The sequence below is a fragment of the Trichomycterus rosablanca genome, chromosome 9 (genome assembly GCF_030014385.1).
Source record: "Trichomycterus rosablanca isolate fTriRos1 chromosome 9, fTriRos1.hap1, whole genome shotgun sequence".
Classification (NCBI taxonomy): Eukaryota; Metazoa; Chordata; class Actinopteri; order Siluriformes; family Trichomycteridae; genus Trichomycterus; species Trichomycterus rosablanca.
This window is the reverse complement of record NC_085996.1, coordinates 17,925,049-17,948,477: the sequence shown is the minus strand read 5'-3', so window position 1 is coordinate 17,948,477 and position 23,429 is coordinate 17,925,049. Positions and strand designations below refer to the sequence as shown.

The window sequence follows — 23,429 nt, the reverse complement described above, 5'->3', positions numbered from 1 at the left end:
CTCATTTTATACCAATTATTTGCTTAATCAGGGCAAGAGTAAACAGCAATAATATCAGTATGCTGCTTATTTTTCATTCATTAATTTTACTACCCAAATTAGACTCTGTATCAAGGTCAAGGTCTGGGTCTGTTTCTGCACAGAAACACTGGGCAAAAGGCAGGACTACACCCTGGGCAGGTTGACAATCCATCACAGGGCAACATGCACTCACATTTACTTATTACACCTAGGGGTAATTTTGGCAAACAGAATCAAAAGTATTCATTAATTCATTCATTTTCAGAATCCACTTAATTCTTGTCATTTGCTGCAATGTAGCCAATGCCTATAATGGAAGCACCAATTACAAGTTAGTTAGTCTTGATCAAGGTCTGGATTTGACACTGTACAGAGACTCTGGGCACTAGGCAGGAATACACTCTGGATAGGGTGCAAGTCCATCTACAGCATCAAACAGTTAGCCTTAAATTTGTTCATATCTTGGAGTAGCCAATAATCCAACTTGCACATATTTGGAAAAAAGAAACCACTGAACCACTGAACACCAAGCACTGATACCAACTTTTCCTTCATTAAATTTTCATCATTCGCTTTATCCTGGTCAGGGTTATAGCAGGTCCGGTTCCACTGGGAATACCCTGGACAGGGCACCAATCTACAGCAGTGCTTTTGGATATCTCAGCGATGGTGGGCTAGAATAACAGACCCCTGTACCACTCGAGTGCCCCTGATACCCACTTCAACCCCTGAAAATGCAGTAAGAGTGCAAATAGCTTCATGCTAATGATGGTGGTTAGTTGTGGTAAAATCATTATTGCTGACTTATATAACAGATCAGGTGAAAATATTAGATCAATATGTGTAGACACAAACAGATCTATCTTATACATACATTCCAATTGTACTCCAACAGGAAGTGTTCTGTGCTGCTGTACTACCCAAGCAAGTCATTTGCATGGTTTATAAAAGAGGAAACGAAAGATGCTTGACCCATGTGAGAAAAAAGGCATGGCAAGTTCCTGCTTAATTTATGTGGCCTGACTTTGCCTTGCTACTTTCCATGTGCTTTGACTACAGACACATGCCACCCACTACAGTCTCTGCCATACAGGAAAAAGCAACTTGTGGGCTTTGGTCCCTGACCCAGTGCTATTTAATTCAAATTGAGCTGTTATCAGGAAGTCAGCCAAGCCAGAGGTAGAAAAAGCCAATAAAGTATATAGAACAATTTTTGACAGTATTAACTAGCAGTGTGTGGCATACGGTTGCACCATACCTATTTATAATTGCCAATGCATTTGTGCGCAAAAGGGTGGCACGTGTGGGTGCATACTCCATCCCCAAAAAACAGCTACAAACGCTCAGCTAACTGTTGTTCAGCTGAAGAAGAGTAAGAATACATTTCAGTGCAGATTTTTTGGTCTGTGCCTCCCTATGTGCCAGCATGAACATTGCCTCTGTGGTGCTTTGCTTGCTTTGTTGAACCAACTACATTCGTTTGCTTTTGATGATGGCACAATTAGTCAGCAAACAGCGCTTGTGAGCCCAAGACAATCAGGTCCTGCGGTGGTATATAATTCTACCTGTATCAAATCGATATGGGTAAATCGATAAAGGAGATCAAAGTAAAGAGAGAGGGATATCAGTGTTTTAGGACAACAATCTATCAGCCATGTGGCAATGAGGGCTTCACCCAAATAAACAGGACTAATGATCACATGACACTTTCACAGGGCATTTTCAGAACACTTCATCTATTTATCTGTGGCCACACAACTATTTACATATGCTTTCCTGTCTCTCTTTTCATTCTTCCTCTTTTTTTTCATCTTAGCTACACTCATTTTATACGTATCTCCACCTGACTCAGTCAAGGACAAAGCGTAATTCTGGAAGTGTTCCCATAGAAACAGCGTATGTGTTGCTACTTTAGTAGGGGTTTGTGCATTGTCTGAGAACCAGGCTGCACAAAAGATAAGATCTGACCAGTAGCACATATCTTCTCCCTCCAGCCAATAACAGGGTATGGAATCCCTTCAGTGGTTTAGATGGGTATCTATTCCTGCCCTTGTAGATGAGAGCCTCAGTAAAGACTCTATTTCTCCACCCTAGGCTGCTAATAGAAAGGGATTTATGAATGGCTGTATAAAGCATTAAACTAACAATGCTTTTATAGGGCTCAGCCAGTTCCATTATTTGAAAAACACAGACACAATATTGAGTTGAGATTTAGCATTAATAGTTTCCTTTGTGTTTTAGCTTTAGAGGTGTTTGTAATAGAAATATTTTATAGGTTTACAGTTTTCTAATAGTTATTGCCTAATAACAAAATGTTAATTTTAATGAAGAATGAGGACTATTGTATCATACATGGTGCATCATAGCTTTTTGCGAGCTGGTAGGGCACAAAGTCATGCAGTAGGTGCCCTTTTATTTTTTCGCCCCTGCCATTCAATTAACCAACACTCCAACACTGGCTTTTGTTGTTTGCAAAAACAGCTATTTTGAAGTAAGCAGTGTTATAACTCCATAAAAAGACCCTGCCCTCCTCACTTAACAAATGCTGGCCTTCACACAGCCTGTCATGCTACCAAGGGTGGGCGACCTCAACGAGCAGCGTTTTGCTTACCACGAGACAACTAGCAGCATAGTTGTTAACAATGGCTACTCTGTACTGATATACATTCTGAACAACTCACACTGGCTGATAAGAGAACATAAATTTAAAAGAATGTCCAGAAGACATTGGTATATATACTCAAGCAATACATTTTGTGCCATTGCACAATTTTTTTATAATATTTGGATCAGCAAGGCAAAGTGTTTCTTTTAATTTTTCATATAGTCCATGCCCTAAAACTGTAGAATAGAAATTATTTCCCCTAGGTAGGATTCCACAGTGTAACAAAAGTCTGCTGTATGACCTCCAACCTCCTCATGCCTGACACACTGTACGTTCTCTGGGGAGACTGTTACAGAGACACAGACAGACAGAGGCAGTCAGCTGACTGCTGCACTTCTGTCCACTGTGAAAACAGGAGATCCAGCATGCTTTGCTCCAATTAGCAAAAAGCACAATATCTAAAAGCCCTTCTACTTCCATTCTGTCATTTCAAATCCACTGATTCCAACAGTACATAAAACAGCTCAACAACAACATCCCAAAATGTGTTACATTATCCTGAGCACAATGCAAGTATACTCCCAGTATACTAACAAAGTCTTTAAAGTGAAGTCTGTTTACTCATAGGTTTGGGCATAAGCTTTTTTTACACTAGCCCACTACTGCTGGGGTTCAGGGTCCCACAACTGCCAAGTTAAGTGCTACATGATCAGCAACCAGCAACCTGTCTCAACAAATAAAACACCTTAAATTGAGTCCACTGAAGGCCTTTCATTAATTTATAAATTAATTTATTAAGTCATTTTAACCCAAAACCTAGAAGCACCTTAGAGAAGCCACTTCACAGTACATCATTGTCCACATAACATCATAAAAGAATGTGGTAAGAAATCGGCTCTGAGAAATCATAGACTGATAGTCTGTGCCAACGTAAGCTTTCTTAGCTCATTTGAAAAGCACATTTACATTTTGCTGATTGTCAGTAGTACAACAATATGAAGTGTTACTGAGTAATTGTGAAAGTGTAAAAGCTTAATGAATTGGTTGTTCTTCCACGATTGTGATGCTGGTGATAGAATCAGTTTTTCTCTTGGTCTTGGCTAAAGCCTACCCATGCAACTGTGTCACATGCCAGCTATGTTTCTAACTCATAATGCTTAGATTTATACATAAAAACAAACAACAGTACACATGGAAATATGCACAGTTTGAGTCTTAAAGATTTGACCTCACACACAAAACATGCATACTCAGATAAAAAACGCACTTCCTTTCTGGTCATCAAGATCTTTCCGATCTTCACCAAACGTGCTGGAGCCCTATTGTTTTTATAGTTTTCTTTTCTTTTTCTTATTATTCTTTTTCTCTGATAATAAATAACACAAGAGACCAAACCGTAAGTGGTACGTTCATGAGACTTGATCAACAGGTAGCAGGCTACTCAGGCTCTCAGGCTCAGCCTGAATGGCCTGATGGTATTTAGGGCTGCCACTAACGACAATTTTTCTATCGATAAATCTATAGACTATTTTACAGATTAATCTAAACAATTAATTTTCCTCCCAAAAATTTTATTTTGAATCTCATTTAAGCTTCTTTTATTTTAACAACAAACCGTATGACATAATAATATGGTACAAAACTAAATGTACACAGGGTTTATGTCCATATTATCAAATTCCCAAGTGCTCCATATTAAACAAAGTGCAACATGTGTTTATGGCATTCCATACACAAAGCAAAGTGCTTAAACTTATAGCAGAAATAAAATAGAGGTAGGCATGTTTCATTAAGTCCAACGTACAGTACAGACAGAATGAGTCCAGATTCACTCAAAACTTACTTCAAATTCTAAGCGATGTAAACAAAGTGGTAAGCGTTACGGCACATTCACATGAGAAGCTTTTTGTGCTTTGAACGCTGCGGCAACCGCAAAAATTGGTTGCTTCTCAAGTGAATGTGCCCTAAACTAAACTCGCTAAGAAATACTGTATTCCAAGATCTTGCGAATAAGAAGTTTAATGAAACAATATAGACGTGCAACATCGCTAGTGTTGCTGTGTAGTACTGAGGGAAATCATATGAATGGTTTTATGAATGGAGACGTTGTAATTAAAAGGGATCATTTATAAACAGTTTTAAAAACGATACATCAATTTAAAATATTGAAAAATGCGTCGTCAATGTGGTCGACCAACTGCGGAAGCCGTAATTGTATTGCTATAGTGTTAAGTCAAATATCAAGGCCAATATCTCCAACCAAGTACAATGTAGAGACAAAATTATTTTTCTCCTAATTGCTTGTCTCAATAAAAGACTAAAGAACCATACAGCTCCACCCACTTGTTTTTGAGCCTATTTGAATAAAATACAAAATCACATAAATTTTTAAGCACAAACGAGGCTCTGAATTGTTTGACAGTGTTGTTGTCAGATGCCAATCAAAAACATGGGTGAAGCAAGCTAAGTATAATGCACACATATACTGCTCAAACTCAGCAAGCATTACACTGATTGTCACAAATCTTTAAAGGCAAATATCACAGGAGGTTCATATGCTAATATAGTGTAACTGCACTGCACTATAACATGCAAGATAATGTTATGCAAACAAAGATTGTCCGATTAACAAGAAGTTTGGCATAGTGCATCTGTGTCATATACTACTTCAGGTTGTATGCTCCTGATATCATATCACAAAAACATGGCCGTCACTGACCAATCAGATTGCAAACCACCCAAAAATTGGCCAACCACCATGAAAATTTTAATGCATTTTCAACTATGGAGTTCTGAAGCGTGAAAAATAGCCACTGGGGCACTTAAAAGTCAAAAGTCACTTCGTTATTCTAACCATTTTCCTGTTACTGCTAAATGTTAAAAAACTCCTCTAAAACTAGAGTTTACATCCAATTGTGCTAAATGTCATCTACAAAAAACAAATGGACTGTGCAGCTTAAAATTAGACAAAGTGTAGCTAAGCATATCAATCAACCCACCCAAGCTTCTAAATTCTTTGGGTAATAACTCAGCCATACTTTGTCCTATTGGGACCTAGTTTAAGACACATAAACAAAATATGACTCCGAGACAGTAAGCCAAATTTAAACTGTATTGGACCTCATTAGGCTAAAATGTGCTTGGACAGCCAGTAAACGCTGCATTTATTTCTTGCTATTGCTATTTTTTTCTTTGTTAATGCCAAATGCTTTAAGAAACAGCTATGTTTAGCACAGAAACCATACAAATGGCTGAGTATTCACCAGTAGGAAGTGTTTTCCTGGCTCAGTCTGTTGCCATGGTTTTCGTCATTCTTGTTATAAATAATTTCTTCAACTTAATAGGTTATGAATTATGCATTTCTATTAACAAAGGTTGGAGGCTACAATTTAAAAATGGCATGATCATCAGAGAGTAATGATTAGATCAGTAGTAAATGATTAACTTTTACTGTCACTGGTATTAAACAATGAAAAAAAAAACATTCCAGATAGAGAGATATTTGTAATTATAAACATCAACAATAAATGTCTTACTATACTGCAGAATGTGTTGGTGAAGTGAAGACAATTGGGTGATGGTCAAATTGACAGGAATATGAAAAGACAGTCAATTATCACCATCACCAAGCTACAGTTGATGAATACTTTGGTCTGACCAGTAGCCACTTGTGGATGTAAAGCCTATATACTGAAGACAGCCATATTCAGGCTTTTAAAAACAAGTGCATCAGAAAATCTAATGGAGGAAGATGATGAGCACTGAGCAAGTTTACAAGATGGTCAGAACAAAACATGAGCTACTGAACTACATTAAGTCTCACAAGTTACATTCATTTGGGCATGTGATATGGCACTCTCATAGTATCATGATTGGGTATAAAAGAAGGGTCCACCAAAGGCTCAGTCCTTGCAAGCAAAGATGGATAGTGCTTCACCACACTGCACTTAACTTCATTAAAGAACACATAAGTGCAAACATTTAACTTCTTTTACAATCAACTGTACAAAGTAAAATGATTTGTAAAAAATATATAGAAATATATATAGAGAGATATAGATATAAAAATCTTTTTATGATAGCACCTAGAAGGTTTTAATCTACTGCTTGCTTCTCTATGGCCAACTGATCAGTTGGTGATACTGCAAAAATAATTTAAAAGTTCTACAAAGTGATGTTTGGTTCTAGCTACAGGTTTTAAAATCTAAGGCATCATCATATTTGTAGGTGAATACATTTGTTACAAACAGATGGCTAGCAAGTGTGAACATGAAAGTACTCTTAATGTAAGTAAATGACAGCATGCTAACAAAGCAGTGGGATGCTAACTGAATCTGTCTCAAAAAACTGCCTAGCTTATTGCGTGGTCTGGTAAATTAAATTATTTATTCAAATGTGTTTCACTGTTTTTTCAATGTTTTCTTCATAATATTGAAATGCTGTGTATTCCTGATTAATGTGTAATTTTTTAAAGGTAGTGGCTAGCATAACTAGTTCCCCAGTTCCCAAGATATACAATAATAATAAACATATTCAGTAGTTGCAAATCTAATGTATATGCAATGTATATGAAAATCATCTTACCTGTAGCGTTGTCCCCTAGTAGTCACAAAAGTTAATCCAGATACACATGCTCCACACACACCCTGTTTGTGAGAAATGGAAAAGGGAGTGTTAAACAAATGAACATACACATAGACTCTCAAACCACAACACAAAGGCAAATAGATTAGTTTATGGTCTTAGTCAGTGTTTATGAATCAGAGACTTTAACATACTGCGTCACAAACACTAGAACTGTTCACCAAAATCACAACTAAAAAAACAAGCACCCACCCTGTCTTTTCGGTTCACTCATCAAACCCCTGCATCATACAGATTTTGCATCACACAGGGCATTAGTGACATCCAGGCCTTTTGGCTCACTTTTTTACTTGCTGTGATGTGCTTGACCAGCTGCCCACCTGACAAAGTGTACTCCACCTACCACCTATCTCTATTGGATTTGGATAGGGGGGTCCAAATCTCTGCTGTGCCAGTTGTGTCATATACATTGCTCAGTAGCATAAGCACATATCCACTCTTACCAAAAACAACCCCTCCACCCTCTCACGCTTACTCACTGTTACATGCTCTTTAACTCTCTAGCAAACCTTGCTTTGTTAGAGGAAGAAGCCGATCAACAGGAAAGGGAGAGAATCATGGTATTTCAGTTACAAGCATTTGTAAAGAAGATTCACTAATGGGACACACCAGCTGAGCAGCGGTGGCTGACAAAAAAAACTCTGAAGTAGAAACTAGGTTTCAGCTGTGACTGATGCTGCTGCAGAGAGCAAAAAAAGGAAGGGGAGTGAGAGAGGCAGGTAGAGAGAGAGACTACCTCATTTTAAAGCAGGAAGAAGGGGAGGCCACAAGTGTTTCCTGTTGTGCAGTTAAGGCGAGCTAGGACGTCATTAGCAGCATTTATTTAGGCGAGGCATCAGTACAAATGGGTACACAACCTGTGATGTGCTAAAACTGCTCTGAAAAAGAGTATGCATACAAACTTGCACATCTGCTTAGTCTGGCTGGGTTGGTTTACAACGGTTAATATACTAAAATATTGAGGTTTGCCCATGGTCTGGGATTAATTAGAGAACTGAGTATTTTCTTTGCTTGTTTTTTACTATTAGAACTTAAACCCCTGTTACCTGGGAATGGAATGATTATTTACTTAAATTAAAGTCAAAATCTTGCATAAAAACCAAATTTTTTACTAGACCTTGTACATTTGGGTAATTTGGGTGATTATAGGACCACCTAATGTGTAAACAAAAATTTATACATTACATATTGTAATTCTACTGAGGTGAGGTGTTTTATCATCTTTTTTTAGTATTTGAAAGTCTTAACCCAGAAATTGTTTAATTTCAGTAATGGTGAGATAATACAGAATAATATATACAGTATGTATACCAGTACAATATAATAAACAATAATATAGAATAGTATATGTAAATATTCAAGTCACCCATGCCATGGGCTGATAACAGTCTAAATACTTCTTTTCAAAAAAACGCAACATCCATTTTTTCCGAAAACAAGCTATTTAAAAAAAAAAATACATTTTAACAAGGACTTATCTGACCACAGTACACGTTTCTACTGTCTTTTGGAACCTCTGGGATGAGCTGGGGCCCAAAGGATTCTGAGGTGTTTCTGCATAGAAATAATGTATGGTTTTCTCATGTGTAGTTGAATTTCAAATTGCATTGTTTGATGCAGCAGCAGAATGTGTTAGGTGACAGTGTTTTTCTGAGGTACCCCCAATCCCATGCATTATATTTATCACTGACGGTTTACACAGCAATGCCATCTGAGAGTTCAAAGGTTACGCATATTCAACAATGTTTTCTGGCATTGACCTACAATGAATTGATATGTTCAGATTCCCTAAATCATTTCACAATATTATGAACAACAGGTGCTAGAAGACTAAATTATTTGCAATCTTGCAAGAGTGTTATGACATGAAACCAACTTTGAAGTTTTTGAGTCCGATGTCAACAAATCATGAATGCTAAAGAGTACAAAGAGGTTTTAATTTATAATGCCAATCTTTCTTGAAAGCACCTGATTTTATTATTGTGCATGATAAAAATCATATTTTAGAGAAAAACAGCAAATGAAACTATGACATTCTTTGAAAGAAATGTACATGTAGCATACGTTACAGCCACATCAGCCATAACATTAAAACTACCTCCTTGTTTCTACGTTCACTGTCCATTTTATCAGCTCCACTTACCATACAGAAGCACTTTGTACAGTAGTTCTACAATTACTGACTGTAGTCCATGTGTTTCTCTACATACTTATTTAGCCTGCTTTCACCCTGTTCTTCAATGGTCAGGACCCCCACAGGACCAACACTGATTAGGTATTATTTGGGTGGTGGATCATTCTCAGCACTGCAGTGACAATGACATGGTGGTGGTGTGTAAGTGTGTGTTGTGCTGTTATGAGTGGATCAGACACAGCAGCCCTGCTGGAGTTTTTAAATACCGTGTTCTCTCACTGCCCACTTTATTAGACACTCCTACCTAGTTGGTCCACCTTGTAGATGTAAAGTCAGAGACGATCGCTCATCTGTTGCTGCACAGTTTGAGTTGGTCATCTTTGAGATCCTCATCAGTGGTCACAGGACGCTACCCATGGGGCGCTGTTGGCTGGAAATTTTTGGTTGGTGGACTATTCTCAGTCCAGCAGTGACAGTGAGGTGTTTAAAAACTCCATCAGCATTGATGTGTCTGATCCACTCATACCAGCACAACACACACTAACACCACCACCACCATGTCAATGCAGTGCTGAGAATGATCCACCCCCCAAATAATACCTGCTCTGTGGTGGTCCTGTGCGGGTCCTGACCATTAAAGAACAGGGTGAAAGCAGGCTAAAAAAGTATGAAAAGAAATAGATGGACTACAGTCAGTTATTGTAGAACTTCAAAGTGCTTTTATATGGTAAGTGGAGCTAATAAAATAGACAGTGACAATAAAATATACAGTATATACACCGATCAACCATAAGATTAACACCACTGCCTTGTTTCTACACTCACTATTATTTTCTATTTCTATGTCTATTTTATTAGCTCCACTTACCATATAGAAGCACTTTGAAGTTCTACAATTACTGACTATATACCATATATATATATATATATATATATATATATATATATATATATATATATATATATATCTCAGACATTAATGAACATTTACTTGGTGGTAGTCTCATACTTAGCTGTAATGCATACGGAACCATACATGCTCCTTATCCCAGTGTAACAGTTGCTGCACAATTTAGCAAGGTTAACCACATCTGGTGCAGCACAGTGCACAGGTTATATTTTGCTATACCATCGTTGTGTAAAGGATGAGGTATAAACAACAGCTATTGAAAATGCAAAATCTTTGTGCAAAGATATGGTACAAATAGTCATTGCTTTGCTGTGTTTGACATTAAACAACAAAAAATGTGATGTCATGTCATGTCATGTTTAGTTATGTTATGTTACGCTCCAGCCACAAAATCTGTGGCTGGCACACAACATCAACACCACGTGGAGGCCATGCCATATCACACTTCTATCACAGGGGAACCAACAAGATCTCCTATCTAGTACATATCTCCCACAGAGAGACCTTGCCCCGTTCAATAATGATACAACACAGCTAAACAGAGTGGTGTAAATCCAATAAAAGTGAAGTGGCAACAAAATGTCCCACAGAGAATATAAATAGGAAAGTAAAGTGCTGAACAGGAAAGAACTTGATTAAAAAAACACTGTGTTTATGACATTTTCAAAAACCCTGGCTTTTGGACTTGCTGATAACAGTCTGGATAATGCTTTTTATTTTGGTGGGGAGAACACAGCGTCTATTTCTTCCAAAAAAGATCTAAAATAGTGATTTGTGTGACCACAATACACATTTTCACTCTGTGATGGTCCGTCCCAGGTGCCTCCAAGCCCAGCTGGACATGGTTAACATAGGGCTTCTTTGTTGCACAGTGAAGGTTTAAGTGGCATTTGTGAATGTAACTCTGTATGGTAGAGCTTGACAAATTGTTACTAAAGTAATTCCTTGTCCATGTGGTTATATCAGCTATTGATGAATGACTGTTTATAATGCAGTTAAATCTGAGGGATTGGAGACCACAGGTGTTGCACTCTTGCCCTTTACACACTGAAATTCCTCCAGATTCCTAGAATCATTTAATGATTTTGTAGAGTGTGAAATATGCAAATTCCTTCCAATCTTTATTTGAGGATCATTGCAATAATTGTTTTACGCATTTCTTGACAAACTGGAGATCCTCTGCCCCTTTTTGCTCCTCGTAGACTCAGCCTTTCGTGAATACTGCTTTTGTTCCAAACCATGATTACAACCACCTGTTGACATTACCTGTTTGAAATCACATTATTATTTAGTTTGTTACCTTATTATTAGTCCTACATTGCCCCAGTCCCAAATTTTCTGGAATGTATTACAGGGCTAACATGCAGGAATGGATGTATATTAACAAAGGAAATGAGGTTGACCAGACAAAACATGATATATATTGGGTTCATACTGTCAGTAGTAATAATAAATGTTAAAGTTAGAGTAAGAAAAGCTGTGTTTTGTTTTTAGTTGTATTTCTATGCTGTCTCAACTTAATAAAAGTTTTTATTATCTTTGGAGCATGGTAAAATACCATCATGGCCTTTAGCTGTTTTTCCTAATACTTTGAAGGGCATTCTGTTACATTAAACTATACATATTCTCTTATTAAGTTTCTAAATAAAAAGCCTTAAAAACTGTCCCTCATATGGAAAATGAACAAAAATAGACCTGGTTATGTGTGTTTTTTTGTGTCTTCACTCTCTCTGGACAGCAACAAACTACTGATGAGAAAACAAGTAGGCTACAGTTAATCATGAACAGGTGAAGACTTTTATTATTCACTCATTCTTGTAGTCTCTCTCGCAGTTGTTTCTATACTATGGCTGCCGCACCATTAACAGAACAGCAACGATTACAGAACTCTACTGGCAGAAGAGGAAAATAGCTTAAAGCCAGTAAAGTGCTGGAACTGGCAAGCACAGGACAAGATATTAGAGAACAACAATGAGGAACAGAGTAAATAATGTTTTTCACAATTGCCTAGTCAAAGTGTATTCTACATCTATTCTAAATATTTAACTTTTATGCATGTATTTTAATTGAATACACTACTGAATACACTTAATACAATATACATGCTTACAGCCAATAATACCTTTGTAGATACCAATAATACTGTATATAGATTTGGGTTAGCTTTGTTTTTTCCCATTACTTTAATTTAATAAATATAATATTTTGTTCGTCTTTAGGAAACACTTCATCCTGAGTTTAGCCTGAAACCTACCCAGAAACACTGGAAGAATGGAATACAGCCTGTATAAACTACCAAGCCATCATGGATTCATTCCATTCATTCACCCAAAACAAGGGGCAATTTAGAGCACATGTTCAGCTATGGGCATATTCATGACAGGTCAAAAGAAAAACAAAGTGCTTGGAAAAAAAACTGACATGGACATGAGAAGAGCATTCCGAATACACTTCAGACAGTGATTAGAGATGATGATCAAAACCCAAGTCTGCACCACCGTGCTGCCATATACTATATGAGTGACAAACTTGGCAGGACAGAATGAAATAGTTCAGTGCAATAACGCTTTGACAACCAATTGTCAGCTAAAAGATTTTGTGACAGACTAAGAAGAATAAAACGACCAGAATTTGGTCTGTGTGTTATGCACAAAACAAACAATATAAAAATACAAACAGAATTTTGTTAGGCTAACCTGATGTTCTTCAACAGGCACAGTGAATCTAAACAGCACGTTGCCAACGACAGCACCCTGTGCGAGTCTACCTAGAATTCCCCCCTCCCTTCACTGACGGGGAACACGTCATGGAACATTCCCGGAACGAGCCAGCGTCCCACCCACCTTCTCCTGGGTACACACACACACACACACGCACGAACTCATACATGCATGTACACACACCTGATAGGCATGTATACATGTACACAGTGTAGTACACAACACCTTATGGATCAGAAATGATGACACAGCGGCAAAAATGGTGCCCAATATACAGCGCCTAGGCATGGGCGGATCTACCGGGGTGGCATAGGGTGGCACATGCCACCCTAAAAGAAAGCCTTGCCACCCCTGCTGCCACCCCAGTTGGCAGCAACGAATTAAAATAAAAGTTATGGCCAATTTGACATTTACAAGCGAATCTCCAATGTCCGACTGCAGTGAACGCAGCACGAGATAACGTCAGAGAGGCGCAGCGCGTCAGATTGGCGCGAAGCGAGGGAGCCAGGAGTCGCGAGGAAAGGAGACACGGGAGGAAAAAGGTAAAAACTGAGTAACTATCTATCAAGAAATTAAATTATAATGAAAGCACAGTGCTAGTATAGTTGCGATGCTGATTTTGAGATGTTAAAAATCAGGTTGAAGAACAGTTGCCATGGTGATGGTGGACGCTGGCGCATTTGGCTGCCGCTACCGTTACCGTATTTTATTGTATTTTTATCGTTTTTCGTTTTCATCTTTTTACACACCTTGTGGATCTATTTCTTTTATGTTACTTTTGATACTTTTATTTGTGCTTTTGATACTTTTTGTTCTTTCTACTGTACATCGCGTCTGCGGCCGGTGGTGAACGGTTGGGTGAGTTTTCCTGGGATCGGCACAATGTTGAACTATTCCGTTGACCAGCTGAGGAAGTTCAACAACTGCACTACTCCATCGTGTATTTCAGTCATCAAACAGCTTGGACTCCTTCGCCGGCCTCGTTATATTCACAGGGGCTCCCGGAGAAAGCTTGTTTATCTTCGAAACGGTAACGCTATTCCATCCTTCTGGTCAGCCGTGCGCACTGTCGCTCCGCAAACACGTCATCAGAGCGCTGCTGCCTTGCACACCAGTAGCGGTGTAGTCTCCATGACAACGCTGTCCACGGAGTGGGATGGGAAACGCGGAGTGGACTTAGCAAATCTCCGTTCTCTTCCTCGTTCCTCACAGCCAACTACACAACAATACCACTTGAAAATGGCATTGCTTAATGTTCGTTCACTCAACACAAAAAGTACTGTACTCAGTGAATTTATATCTGACAGTGAACTAGACTTTTTCTGTCTCACTGAAACTTGGCATAAACCCTTGGATTATTTTACGTTAAATCAGACCACGCCAATGGGATACTCGTATATTGATGAACCTCGTATGGAAGGGCGAGGTGGTGGTGTTGCTGCAGTCTATAGGGATGATATTAAAATAACCACTTTGTCTTTTCCTGCTGCTCTTTCTTTTGAACACCTGGCTTTCAAGTTGTCAGGGCCTACTCCTCTGGTCACTGCTGTAGTTTATCGTCCGCCAAAGCCAAACGCTTCCTTTCTCTCTGATTTTTCAGATTTTTTAACCCAGCTTAGTGCCCTCTCATCCTCTGTACTGCTTATGGGTGATTTTAACATCCATATTGATGACAACAACTGTAAATTTGCCAGGGAATTTTTGGAATTGTTACAGTGTTTTAATTTCACACAACATATAAATTTTCCAACTCATAAAAAAGGTCATACTCTTGACCTTGTCTGCTCTACTGGTGTCCTAGTTCATCAGCCGTCCAGCCATGACCTTACTGTCTCTGATCATTTGACAATCATCATGGACATTGAGGTCACTAGGCCCATCACTAGAGCTAAACGTAAAATATCCTTCAGGAATCTTCAATATATCTCTCCCTCTGCTTTCTCAGATTCTCTTGTTAAAAAGATGTCTGTCTGTCCTGTACTGTCTAGTAATTCATCTGACCTTGTCGATTACTATAATGACATACTCGCCTCATGTCTTGATGAGCTGGCTCCTTTGAGAACCAAATTTGTTTCATTTAGTCATTCTGCACCATGGTACACAATTGAGCTTCACCAAATGAAATCCCGTAAACGCCAGCTTGAAAGACTTTATAAGAAAACCGGTCTAACAGTACATTATCAGATTTATTCTGATTATCTTCAACATTACAAAGACGCTCTTACGGCAGCCCGATCCACTTACTATTCCGAACTCATACATGCTGGATCAACAAATCCTAAGACTCTCTTTTCCACAATAAATAAACTTCTCAAACCAGTTGACAATACTACCAATTCCTTTACAGTTGACAAGTGTAACTCTTACCTCTCATTTTTTCAAACAAAAGTTGAGAATATCCACAATTTTCTGACAGTTTCCCCTGTCATCTCTGTTTCTCCGCTTATCTCACCTCAATTTATTACCCAGCCTCTGTCTCAGTTCTCACCTGTGTCTCATTTGGACCTATCTGAGATCTTAACAGGGATGCGAAGCTCCACTTGTGTTTTGGATCCTGCTCCATCAAAACTTGTTAAGGGTTGTTTTCCAGTTATCTCATCACTTATCACAGAGATAATCAATTCCTCTCTTAGTTCTGGCTCAGTCCCTCAATCACTCAAATTGGCTGCTGTTACTCCCATACTTAAAAAACCTGGACTTGACTCTAACATTATGAGTAACTTTCGGCCCATTTCCAATCTTCCATTTCTGTCGAAAATACTGGAACGTGTTGTTGCCTCACAGCTCAAAGATCACCTAAATTCCAATAATCTATTTGAATCATTTCAGTCTGGTTTCCGCCCCCAGCACAGCACTGAGTCAGCCCTCCTCAAAGTCACAAATGACCTTCTTCTTTCCTCAGACTCTGGACAAATTAATATTCTCGTCCTCCTTGATCTTACTGCAGCTTTTGACACCATTAATCACTCCATTCTTCTGTCCCGCCTTGAATCCTCTGTCAACATCACTGGTACTGCCCTTTTGTGGTTAAGGTCATATCTCGTAAACAGACAACAGTTTGTTAATATCAACAATTGTAGTTCTGCCATTGCTCCACTGTCCCAAGGCGTTCCCCAAGGCTCAGTGTTAGGTCCCCTTTTGTTTATTCTTTATATGCTCCCCCTTGGTGACATCATACGTCGGCATGGTTTACATTTCCACTGCTATGCTGATGATATTCAGCTTTACATCTCCTCCAAATCCATTAATACTGAACTTCACTCCACTCTGACAAATTGCATCACTGAAATGAAATTGTGGATGAAAGCTAATTTCCTCAAATTAAACTGTGAAAAATCAGATATGATCATCGTAGGTCCTACAACCCTGGCAAAAACCACAAAAAATTTTCAAATTACCATTGATAATGACACTTTGTCTCCGTCTTCTAACATCCGAAATCTTGGTGTAATTTTTGATAGCAACCTCTCTTTTGACCGCCATGTAAATCACATCACCAAAACTGCTTTCTTTCATCTAAAAAACATAGCACGTCTACGTCCATCACTCTCCTTTTCTGCCGCCGAAACCTTGATTCATGCTTTTATTACATCCAGAATTGATTATTGCAATAGCATCCTTTATGGTACATCTAACAAAATCCTAAAAAAACTTCAGTATATCCAGAATTCAGCTGCTCGCCTCCTTACTCATACTCGCTCCCGTGATCATATTACACCTGTTCTACAAAAACTTCATTGGCTTCCCGTTGCTCAACGCATTCAATTCAAAATTCTTCTATTCACTCACAAAGCTCTCCATAATCAGGCCCCATCCTACCTCACCGACCTGCTCCATCAGCACATTCCCTCCCGTAGCCTTCGCTCTTCTGAGGCTAACCTACTGTCCATACCCTCTAGGACCAAGCACCGGACCTGGGGTGACAGGGCCTTTTCCATAGCTGCTCCATCTTTATGGAATGCTCTCCCCAAACACCTACGAGATTGTCCTGACCTGTCCAAATTCAAGTCACTTCTCAAAACTCATCTATTCAATATGGCATTTAACTTGTAACAACACGAAATAAATGCTTTTATTTTTGCTATTCTTTTTAATAGTTTTTATACTTAGATCACGACAGAAATGTGAAGTCCTAGATCCTAAAACTTGTAAAGTTTTCAGTTTCCTGATTGCATGTAAATCTGTCCTGTTTCTGTCTAATTTTAAGAAATTGTTCTATATTTGTTGTTCTCTCTCATAATTTAGCTAATTTTTAATGAACTGTCTTATGCTGCTGTCTTTGTTTTTATCTTAATTATTCTTGATGTTGATGTACTATTTTGATTTTGTACTATGATTTGTATGGTGTATGTACGTATTTGTTTTGATTATTTGTCTTATGTAAAGCGTCTTTGAGTATCTTGAAAAGCGCTATATAAATAAAATGTATTATTATTATTATTATTATTATTATTATTTCGCTAACTATACACAGACATCCCAAGTTGCAAAAACTAATTTCAGGGAGGTACCCCCGGACCACGACCCTGACCCCCTAAGCCCAAAAAAAACAGCTAAAAAACTTTTCGCACACACCAAAGGATATGGGTGATAACAGAACTTTTAGGAGCTGCTAACTGAGCTACTAAGTTAACTGTTTGTGTCACAAACACATTAATGTGTACTACATAGTGCACTAGATTGTGTGAAAGATTGTATATCAGATAACGGATTTATGTTCCCTACATAGTGCACTAGACAGTATATTAGACAATTGATTTATGTTCCCTACATAGTGCACTAGACAGTATTTTAGACAATTGATTTATGTTCCCTACATAGTGCACTAGACTGTATATTAGACAATTGATTTATGTTCCCTACATAGTGCACTAGACTGTATATTAGACAATTGATTTATGTTCCCTACATAGTGCACTAGACTGTATATTAGACAATTGATTTATGTTCCCTACACAGTGCACTAGATTGTATATTAGACAATTGATTTATGTTCCCTACATAGTGCACTAGACTGTATATTAGACAATTGATTTATGTTCCCTACATAGTGCACTAGACAGTATATTACACCATTGATTTATGTTCCCTACATAGTGCACTAGACTGTATATTAGACAATTGATTTATGTTCCCTACATAGTGCACTAGACAGTATATTACACAATTGATTTATGTTCCCTACATAGTGCACTAGACTGTATATTAGACAATTGATTTATGTTCCCTACATAGTGCACTAGACTGTATATTAGACAATTAATTTATGTTCCCTACATAGTGCACTAGACTGTATATTAGACAATTGATTTATGTTCCCTACACAGTGCACTAGATTGTATATTAGACAATTGATTTATGTTCCCTACATAGTGCACTAGATTGTATATTAGACAATTGATTTATGTTCCCTACACAGTGCACTAGATTGTATATTAGACAATTGATTTATGTTCCCTACACAGTGCACTAGATTGTATATTAGACAATTGATTTATGTTCCCTACATAGTGCACTAGACTGTATATTAGACAATTGATTTATGTTCCCTACATAGTGCACTAGACAGTATATTACACAATTGATTTATGTTCCCTACATAGTGCACTAGACTGTATATTAGACAATTGATTTATGTTCCCTACATAGTGCACTAGACTGTATATTAGACAATTAATTTATGTTCCCTACATAGTGCACTAGACTATATTAGACAATTGATTTATGTTCCCTACATAGTGCACTAGATTGTATATTAGACAATTGATTTATGTTCCCTACATAGTGCACTAGATTGTATATTAGACAATTGATTTATGTTCCCTACACAGTGCACTAGATTGTATATTAGACAATTGATTTATGTTCCCTACACAGTGCACTAGATTGTATATTAGACAATTGATTTATATTCCCTACACAGTGCACTAGACTGTATATTAGACAATTGATTTATGTTCCCTACACAGTGCACTAGATTGTATATTAGACAATTGATTTATGTTCCCTACATAGTGCAGTAGACTGTATATTAGACAATTGATTTATATTCCCTACACAGTGCACTAGACTGTATATTAGACAATTGATTTATGTTCCCTACATAGTGCACTAGACAGTATTTTAGACAATTGATTTATGTTCCCTACATAGTGCACTAGATTGTATATTAGACAATTGATTTATGTTCCCTACATAGTGCACTAGACTGTATATAAGACAATTGATTCATGTTTCCTACACAGTGCACTAGACTGTATATTACACAATTGATTTATGTTCCCTACATAGTGCACTAGACTGTATATAAGACAATTGATTTATGTTCCCTACATAGTGCAGTAGACAGTATTTTAGACAATTGATTTATGTTCCCTACATAGTGCACTAGATTGTATATTAGACAATTGATTTATGTTCCCTACATAGTGCACTAGACTGTATATAAGACAATTGATTTATGTTTCCTACACAGTGCACTAGACTGTATATTAGACAATTGATTTATGTTCCCTACATAGTGCACTAGACTGTATATAAGACAATTGATTTATGTTCCCTACATAGTGCACTAGATTGTATATCAGATAACAGATTTAATACGCGATGGGAAAAAAGGTCTGTGTCGCCTGCATGCACGTGTGTGTGTGTGTGTGTGTGTGTGTGTGTGTGTGTGTGTGTGTGCGCGCTCGCGCGCTCTTGGCCGCTCGTTCTAGATTCCGGGAGATTTTATCTGACTTGGGGGCATCAGGGAGCCGCTATGTATATGCGGGAGACTCCCGAAACTTTCGGGAGATTTGGGATGTCTGTAAACATGTAATGTTAGCTAGGTCTGACGTTAGTTCTGTGTAAAGTAGGCTATAAAAGCTAATATTGATTCAACGTCTGTCAAGGAAAACATTGAATGTTACTTTGAATCTTACAGAAATGAAGAGGAAGGGTAGCATACATAGTTTTTTCTCACCAAAGAGAGAGGCGACAGAAATAGAAAATGAACAACCGAGCAAGGTAAACAGTGAAGATGAGGTGGAAGGAGAGAGAGAAGAGAAGGATAAGGTGGAAGGAGAGATAAAAGAGGTGGAAGGAGAGAGAGAAGAGAAGGATAAGGTGGAAGGAGAGAGAGGAGGGCAACAGAAACGTGACAGAGATAGAATAGGCCAAGGCAACCAGGGACAGGAGGAGGTAGGAGAACACCATAGCGGTGAAGATATGGAGGAGGGAGAAAGCGAGAGACAAGATAACACACAGGGCTCAGACAGTGAAAGGGAAAGGAGAGTGCCTGAGCCATCACCAACGATCTCCAGTCGAGCTGGTCCACATGGTATGGAAATTGTTGCTGCATAGATTACTAAGTTACATATGAATAAGAACAACAAATGACAAAAACGGACATTTTGCTGTAAGGTGTATTTAAGAGACATTGCTTAGACTTCTTCAAATAAATATAAATATTCATGTTTGCTTAAATATGAATAATTGGGGAAACTTGTAAGTGTGAAAGTGTGATGAGATGGGGACAGAGTTTTAATATTTTGTGTACAATGTATTTTAGATCTATTGCTAAGGTTAAATTCCAAAATTACACAAATAAACCTAAAAATACTCTCCAGGCTAAAATGTTAGTGTGTGCTAACACAGTCTGATAGTTATAACTAATCAATGACAGTTCCAAATTGATTATGTTTTTACTAGTTGTTATATTGTATTATTAGTTCAGATGTAATACAGTTTGAATCTTTCCTCCCCTCCATCTTCTAGACGTATCCAAGTCCAGGTGTGAGGTGCCAGTGCAGCCAATGCGAGAGAGTTTCCCTAAGACCCTCCAGGGAGGAGCCAGGAGAAGCTTCCGCAGCGACTGGTACAAATCTCATCCCTGGTTAGAATACTCGCAATCCAAAGATGCAGCTTACTGTTTTGCTTGTAGGCATTTTTCCCTCCCCGATGCTCCAAGGACTGTTTTCACCTCATTCGAGGGTTATCGTAACTGGAAAAAGGCTACAATGAAAGACAGTGGTTTCTGTTCTCATGCCAGATCTGAAGGCCATGTAAATGCAATGTTTGCATGGACAGAGAACAAGAAAATTATGGATAAAAATACCTCAATGTTTGGACTAATGGATGAGTAAAAAAAGAAGCAGGTGGCTGAAAATCAATACTACATTAAAACATTAGCTGAAATTTTAGTTCTAACAGCCACAGAAAACATAGCACAGGGAGTATCTCGACTCAGAAAAAAGGGTGTTTTTCTGTCTGTGTTAGACTTGCTGGGTAACCATAACCCCATCATTAAAAAAAGACTTGAACAACAAGTTAAAAATGCAAAATACACCAGTAAAACAATACAGAATGAAATACTTGAGTGCTTGGCTGCAATGGTCAAAGAGGAAATCATCCAGGAAGTTAAAACGAGCAAGCAGTTTTCAGTTATTGTTGATGAAACTAAAGATGTTAAGAAAAAAGAGCAAATATAATTTGTTCTGAGATATTTTTACAACGGTGTGGTTCATGAGAGCTTTCTGGAGTTTGAAGTGGCAGAACACCTGGATGCTGCCAGCTTAAGTGACAAGATTATATGCTTCCTTGAGAAGCATGGGCTGGAGTACAAGAAAAACTTTGTAGGCCAGGGCTATGATGGCGCGGCAGTGATGCGCGGGGCACATGCAAGTGTTCAAGCAAAAATAAAAGAAGTAGCCAAACATGCCTTCTATGTTCACTGTAGTGCACACTGCTTGAACTTAGTTATAGTAGACGCTGTAAAAAGTGTGGCAGATGCAGGAAACTTCTTCTCATTATTGGAACGACTGTATGTATTCATGTCTGGGTCTTATGTACATAACAAATGGCTGGAAGTGCAGCGGGAGATGTTTGATGGTGCACCAAGGGAACTCCAACAGCTAAGTGATACACGTTGGGCCTGTAGGCACATAGCATGTCGCAATGTTATGGACAGGTTGCCTGCAATAGTACAGGTGCTTGAAGAGATCGCATCTGAGAACCATCCACAAAGAGCTGTTGAAGCAAGAGGGATATTGGCTCAAATTGATCTGAATTTTGCTGGATCTCTTGTTCTGTTCAAAAAGGTCCTGAGTGACTCCAAATTTTTATCAGACATGCTCCAGTCTAAAACAGTGGACTATGCCAAGGCTGTTGAACTTATTGAAGCACTTAAAGAGACACTGGTCCAGTACCGTAGTCAAACCTCTTTTGAGGAAATGTGGAGTAAAACACTAGATTTATGTCAGCGAAGTAACATTGATACAACTCAGCGAAAACCAAAGAGGCCAAGACAGACAACAAAGGTGCTTCAGGATACTGTCATCCACTCCACCTTGGGACAGCATGTAGTTCCAGATAGCAAACACACCTTTTGTGTCTCTGTGTACTATCCAGTTCTGGATAACATGATTGGAGAAATAGGAAGAAGATTTTCTAACACAAATTGTAAAATTATGCAGGGTGTCCAGGCACTAAATCCGTCAAGTCCAACTTTTTTGAGGGAGGAGGCTGTTCTGTTATTGGCTGAAGCTTATGATTCAAATATTGAGGATCTCAAACACGAGTTACATCAGACAAAAAGAGTACTAGACAGAAAAAAGGGGGAAAAGGAGAGTCCTACCACTTTAATGGAGTTCACTCAGTTTTTGGACCCATACCAGGATGTTTTTTATGAGTTGTTCAGGTTGTGTAAAATAGCAGTTGTTTTACCTGTGAGCAGTGCATCCTGTGAACGAAGTTTTTCATCTCTCAGGCTCATAAAGACTTATTTGCGGTCTACTATGACAGAAAAGAGACTATCAAGTTTGGCTGTACTCAGCATTGAATCAAAACGCACAAAAGCATTAGACCTAGATAAATTTGTTAAGCGTTTTGCTGAGCAAAATGGAAATCGCCGCATTCAGCTGTTATAGTGTTGTTGTTATTGTTGTTGTTTTTAATGTCTCTTTCGTATATACAGTATAAATCTGTTCAAGCTACTAAGGGACAAATGGGGAGAATGTGTGTTTCGAGTAAAAAATAAAAGCAATGTCCAGTACCTTGTTTGAGTGCCATGACCCATTTATTTCCACAGTGTATTTATGCTCACCTTAGTACAGCTCAGTCCATAGATCTTCATGGGTACGTTTTTCTTTGGATAGTTTCTTCTTGTACAAATGCTGGCTGCAACGCTGCCACTCTGACCCTTTTGAAGTGTGTACATACTATTTCTCATCAAACTGTGATTAAATTCAGTATAAATACGTCTGCCATATGTTGCCACCCCTCAAAAATTCCTGCCCCCCTCTCGCCACCCCATGAATATTTTTCTAGATCCGCCCCTGCGCCTAGGCGAACACAGCGCATTCAGTGCAAATTCCTGGGAATGTTACGCAATGCTCCTGTGGGAAGTGGGTATTC

At 38.4% G+C, this 23,429-nt stretch overlaps 2 protein-coding genes across 5 annotated transcripts in view; one reads left to right on the top strand and one right to left on the bottom strand.

Moving 5' to 3' along the window:
* hivep2a (HIVEP zinc finger 2a) overlaps positions 1-23,429 on the bottom strand; it is a 105,229-nt gene that overhangs the window by 81,395 nt on the left and 405 nt on the right. For 2 of the 3 annotated variants that reach the window (XM_063002003.1, XM_063002002.1), the window contains exon 2: positions 7,211-7,272. The gene's annotated coding sequence lies outside the window, so the exon portion shown is untranslated. Of the gene's footprint in view, positions 1-7,210; positions 7,273-23,429 lie in introns of those variants that run through there. The other variant, XM_063002005.1, reaches the window with a different exon arrangement.
* On the top strand, positions 13,238-23,067 carry LOC134320563 (uncharacterized). 2 transcript variants are annotated; one of them, XM_063002008.1, is made up of 3 exons: positions 13,238-13,576; positions 19,960-20,355; positions 20,793-23,067. In XM_063002008.1, exons 2-3 carry the CDS (start codon positions 19,962-19,964, stop codon positions 21,158-21,160), a joined length of 762 nt encoding a protein of 253 aa, XP_062858078.1. In that variant the 5' UTR covers positions 13,238-13,576; positions 19,960-19,961; the 3' UTR covers positions 21,161-23,067. The 2 variants fall into 2 exon arrangements, with proteins under 2 accessions (XP_062858078.1, XP_062858076.1); XM_063002006.1 differs by having other exon boundaries at positions 13,477-13,576.

Excerpts from the sequence above, each read along its gene's own strand:
- LOC134320563 (XM_063002006.1), top strand. The coding sequence starts at position 21,680 with ATGCGCGGGGCACATGCAAGTGTTCAAGCAAAAATAAAAGAAGTAGCC.